The sequence below is a fragment of the Triticum urartu genome, unplaced genomic scaffold, assembly GCF_003073215.2.
Source record: "Triticum urartu cultivar G1812 unplaced genomic scaffold, Tu2.1 TuUngrouped_contig_5629, whole genome shotgun sequence".
In the NCBI taxonomy this organism is placed as follows: domain Eukaryota; kingdom Viridiplantae; phylum Streptophyta; class Magnoliopsida; order Poales; family Poaceae; genus Triticum; species Triticum urartu.
The window spans coordinates 7,681-13,292 of NW_024116319.1; the positions used below are offsets into that span (position 1 = coordinate 7,681).

At 42.5% G+C, this 5,612-nt stretch overlaps 1 protein-coding gene across 11 annotated transcripts; it reads left to right on the plus strand.

The window, feature by feature from the left end:
• The first annotated feature begins 604 nt into the window (after window positions 1-604).
• LOC125529476 lies at window positions 605-4,669 on the plus strand. Of its 11 annotated transcripts, none has more exons than XR_007292630.1 (6): window positions 605-1,091; window positions 1,185-1,320; window positions 1,947-2,590; window positions 2,961-3,044; window positions 4,013-4,142; window positions 4,434-4,669. XR_007292630.1 is itself a non-coding variant. In XM_048693886.1 (6 exons), the coding sequence occupies exons 2-6, from the start codon at window positions 1,396-1,398 to the stop codon at window positions 4,492-4,494; spliced, it is 444 nt and encodes a 147-aa protein (XP_048549843.1). In that variant the 5' UTR covers window positions 607-1,091; window positions 1,185-1,395; the 3' UTR covers window positions 4,495-4,669. The 11 variants fall into 11 exon arrangements, 7 of the variants coding, with proteins under 7 accessions (XP_048549843.1, XP_048549845.1, XP_048549844.1 ...); XM_048693886.1 differs by lacking the exon at window positions 4,013-4,142 and having other exon boundaries at window positions 607-1,091; window positions 1,185-1,404; window positions 1,947-2,092; window positions 2,447-2,590; XM_048693888.1 differs by lacking the exon at window positions 4,013-4,142 and having other exon boundaries at window positions 607-1,091; window positions 1,190-1,404; window positions 1,947-2,092; window positions 2,447-2,590.
• The last annotated feature ends 943 nt before the right edge of the window (window positions 4,670-5,612 follow it).

Sequence of the window (5,612 nt, forward strand, 5' to 3'; positions counted from 1 at the left end):
ATACAATGATAAATTGTATAGGTGCACTAGTTCGGCGAAGAGATGGTGATACAAGTGCAATATGGATGGTAGATATAGGTTTTTGTAATCTGAAAATATAAAAACAGCATGGTAACAAGTGGTAAAAGTGAGCACAAACGGTATTGCAATGCTAGAAAACAAGGCCTAGGGTTCATACTTTCACTAATGCAAGTTCTCTCAACAATAATAACATAATTGGATCATATAACTATCCCTCAACATGCAACAAAGAGTCACTCCAAAGTCACTAATAGCGGAGAACAAACGAAGAGATTATTGTAGGGTACGAATCCACCTAAAAGTTATTCTTTCTACACTACACCACGCACTAGATTTCCCTACCGATGTGTCTTGGGAAAAGTCAATTTTGCCAACAGATTGTTGGTCGAGAAAACTTCTATCTAACTGTTAGTCGATAATACTGATGTATTGTGTCCAACCGTCGGTCGGCAATACTTGAATGTTTCACGTTGGACTATCGGTCGGGAAAGCTTACATCTCCATCAGACTGTTGGTCGGGGATTAATGCCGACCGACTGCTCATCGCCAATTGTCCGGCCCGTCTTTGCGCGCGCGGGCCAAAAACTTAGCGCCAAGCCTCCTACCTATTTTTTCATTCGGCTTCGATACGTGCCACGAGCCCACGACCAAATCCAAATCCCCCAAACCTAAATCCTCTCACGCAGTCCCTCCGCCGCCGCCCGCTAGCTAGCCGCCCGCACGCCGCCGACCGCCCACCGTCTCCACCACGCCGTCACCTGTCTCCTTCATCCTCCTGCACCCCCACTGCTTAGGCCCCAAACACTACTAACCCTGCGCTAGAGTTCGGGGAGAGGCCAAGGCGCGGTGGTGGACGCCGCCATCCCTCTCAGATCCGGGGCTGAGAGAGGGAGGGGGGAGGGAGAGGTGGGTCACCTGCGAGAGAGATCACTCGCGCCCTCGCTCGTCAGTCGTCACCCAGGGGCCGCCACCACCGCCACCATGCCATGGGCTTCCTCCGATCTGCGCTCGCCGGTTCGTTCGAAGAAGGATCTGGTCGTTGACTGCTGGTGATTCCCCTCCCACCGGTGGTGTGTGTTATTTTCACTCTCCTCTCCCTCTCCACCCATTCCCAATCGGTGCTGCCGTTAGTTGATTTATTTGCTTTTCCCTTTTCCGTTCAGATCAGCCATGACTTGGAATAGTACTTCTATCCAGCAAGCATCGTTTTGGATGTGAGCTCGAGCTCAAGCAACAAGCAGAGCATCAAAAACAGGGGCTCTATCTGCTAATGGGGTAGCCGGCAATGCAGTCTAAGAGGTACATCTCGTGTGATTTCTGGATATGAGAACTTGAGAAGAACAAGCTTGATGCTATTACTGAAAAAAAGAATCTATGCTACAGGTATTCCTTTCAATAGTGTTGCAGGAAACCTAAATTAGCTACTATTTTTTATGAACTGGTTGTGATTGATTTGTGAACTTTAGAGCTTGTGAGTTGTAGTTTGTGTGCTATGTGTGCCTTGCCAGACTATCATATTAAGCTATGTGTGCCTGAAGGTCAATACAAGGGTATTCATCATATGAAAATTCATTACTTTATACACACACACACACACACACACACACACACACACACACATATATATATATATATAAATATATAGAAAAACGTATCCACATATCTGTGCTTTGAGACGAGGGACAACGCTGAAAACTAGCTTCAGGTTCCACAAAGACTTCTATTTAAGCATTGTAGAATTCTGGCAAGCATAAGACTATATTAAACTTAGTTCAGTTTTTCTGGAATGAAGATAAATTACATATCTAGCAGTTTGTATTTATACAGTCATGCTTCTATAGATTTTACAGTTTTATTTTCTCTTTAAATTTGATTCAGTAGTTCTGTAACTTCCAGAATAGTTCATGTATCCCATATTTTCCCAGGATTCTTCTTTGCATCCCATACACTTGGACGGAGTGGGAGGCCGCCGCAGCGATGCTGGACTCGGAGCCCAAGCCATCCCACGCCGCCAACAACTTGCACCTCTTCGCGGAAATCACCACAAGTGTGATGTCTGTATAGAAAATCAGTACTTTCTTGGTTCATATCCTATCTGAAACTTGGAATGTTTATTGTTAGGCACAGCTTGACTTTCACAGTAGCCTGCATATTCTTCTGCTCACAAACAAGGCAGAACATGCACCATAGAATGCTGGGAGAACATAGATTTATTTTGCTCTTCGTACTTTTATTAGATAAGCCACATTGCAAGGAGAATATGGATTTATGTTGCTCTTCCTACTATTATAAGATAGGCCACATTCTTTTTGTTTCATTCATGCCTTTGTTGCTGACAGTATGGTTGTGTAAATTCAACATTGATTTTTAATGTTAGTACATGATTTACACAAAACTGGTATTCATATTACTTGAGATGTTGCAGGTACTGGCAGTCTGATGCCTTCAGAATTGGCTCTCAAAACTTTCAACCAAGATTAGAGCTAGCGTGCAGTTTGCAGTTTATAGTCATACTCATACTCAATGAGTCCCTACCTCGGCTTCTGGGCAAGATATTCTTTACTTTTAGGTAAGCTCTAATTTGTAAAGCATTATTGCAGCTTTTAGAAACTCTGAATCTCAGATTTATTGAGATATCAAAATACCAGTTTGAGATTCATCGAGATAAGGAGATCTTATTCGACCATGTAATTTAAATCTTATTCCAATGAGTTTTGTTGATTGTCGTTTTTAACAATATTGCTCAACTTATGGTTACTTCCCTTTGTTTAGTTCAGCGCCATTCTTTTCTCTTATTCGTTTTGGTAAAAAGAAATCTCTTACGTGCTCCTTTTGTAAGGATGCATGCTGACGTGTGCACATCGTTTCTAGCTTGTTTTGGTGCATCTTTTATTCTGCTTCAGCTGGTTAGCCTGAATCCTCCTGTTTCGGTTGAATAGCAACCACTATTGTTCAGGAATTTTGAGTGGCGCACATCCTGGTATGGTGAGAGGCAAGCCGACGACCGGACATCATTTGTCAAGGTTTGTGCACATTGAAAACTCTTGCTGCGGATAGGAATGATGTTCATTGCAAACTGATGTAACTTCTTAATATGCATACTATATTAGATTGATCCTTTTGAATTAAGTTGATGTAAAATTATTTATTGAACCCAAGCTTGGTAATGCTACTAATTTGAATGCTAAAATTATTCAGGTAACTGTAGTTAGTGGATAAGCAGGTCCCTTTAAAAAGAAGGTTGGGTTTTCTTATTAGTTTTTGGCAATTTTGCAATGAGAATGGTTTCACAAACTGTAGACTGTTCAGAATGAGATGCTGGCAGTAACACAAATGCAGACGAATCAATGATTTATATATTACAGAATTAATTTATAAACACAAATAGATGCTTCAAACTCTTCTGCTACCTCAAGATCATGCGCACTCCAATTTTTTGCCTATGCCAATAGAATAATATATCTTATTTTTAAAGAGAAGAAACAAATGCCTTTGCTGACCTATCAAATCCTTATGGAGATGGTGGGCCGGCTGGGGTGATCTCTGTTGGCGCTGCCTCTGGCAGCACCTCTTCTTCCTCTCACATCTCTCTTGTGGTTTCTATCTTCTCTCAATAACACAAGGACACGCACACCAGGGCAGAAAACACACACACAAACACTTCACCATGGAGAAAACTAACTTTGCCTTGTCTCCTGGTGAAAAGCACATATGCTTCATTTTTCCTCGAGCCCTCTCAGCCTCTTTTCTCTTTTCTCATTGTAACTTATATATACATGGGGAGCTAACCTTCACGCACCACTCAGGCGCCACATCCGGCCACTAACGTCACGTCTAGGCACTAACTCACGCCCACTCACACAACTAACTCCATGCACTTGGTAATCCCTGCATGCATGCATGTCCACTTGCGCAGCTCCACTTAACGGCCACACACCTGGTCAGCAGCCATGCAGCTAACAAACAAACTAACTTGCCTATTCTCCTCTAGCTGATATTTGTCCAGCCATTCCAGTCGTCAAGCGCCTTGCCGCTTCACAGGGCGTGCTGCATCGCACAGCATCGCGGCTTCACACCGCCATCGGCATCTCACCATGTGCGCCGCATCGCACGGCAGCCCGGTATCTCACCTCCTCCGCCCACTCGATTTAAGCTTCGACAACTATATTCTCGTAGACCATCTATGTTACATGCATAACGAAAGCAAAATAAGTACGCGGAGACAAAATATCGAGATTAGTGCTAACAATCTCAACTGAGGATCAACGTTACTGTTAACACATGATTATTGAATTCTCTGTATTTATTACTATTTATACTTTTGAGAATGCGATGATCCTGTATGTTGATTTTGGTACTGTAGTATAGTTTCAAATAGTGTATTATAATTGCGAATTGATTAACTTTTGCAGGAAGCAAACAGAACGACTACACTCACAAGGAACCATGAAGCCAACGATCCACGTCAACTAGATGTTTTAGCTTTCATTTTGTATAACTGATGTCTCATACTTGCATCTTTTGGCTGTCCTTTTGTAAACCTGATGTATGGTGTCTCAGTGGTTTTGTTTAGAACAGATTGAAATGTATGTATGTGTCAATTACTTAATGGAATAAAAAATGTTTGATGGTCCCGATGTGAGCCTGATGTATGGTGTTTGGGTGATTATGCTTAGAGCACATTAACTATATGTATGTGACAATCAGTACCATATGTTAATTGAAGTTGTGGTTGGCTAAACAAAATGCTAATGAACTGTTATTCGGCAAAAAAAAAACCCCATCTGATTGTTGGTTGGCAAAAGAAACCCCGTCTTGTAGTCGGTTGGGAAAGACTAATGCTAGGCCCAACAGAATGTTGAATGGGAAAGAATACCCTATCCAATAGTCGGTTGGGAAAGGCTCGTAGCTGCCCCAACAGACTGTTGGTCGGGAAAGGCCCATGGTAGGCCCAACAGACTGTTGGTCGGGAAAGATATTCCATAGCCATCAAGCAGTCGCCGACCGACTGTCTGTTGGAACAAGTTGTATTCCCCACCAACCTGGCTGTTGGGGATGTAGTGTTGTGGTGTAGTGCTAATCGATCTATTCAAGAGTTCGTACTAGAATAACACCTTAAGACACAAATCAACCAAAACCCTAATGTCACCTCAAGTATCCGTGGGTATGATTATACGATATGCATCACACAATCTCAGATTCATCTATTCAACCAACACAAAGAACTTCAAAGAGTGCCCCAAAGTTTCTACCGGAATGTTAAGACGAAAAAGTGTGCCAACCCCTATGCATAAGTTCACGAGGTCACGGAACTCGCAAGTTGATCACCAAAACATACATCAAGTGGATCGTGTGATAACCCATTGTCACCACAGATAAGCACATGCAAGACATACATCAAGTGTTCTCAAATCCATAAAGACTCAATCCGATAAGATAACTTCAAAGGGAAAACTCAATCCATTACAAGATATTAGAGGGGGAGAAACATCATAAGATCCAACTATAATAGCAAAGCTCGCGATACATCAAGATCGTACCACCTCAAGAACACGAGAGAGAGAGAGAGAGAACACATAGCTACTGGTACA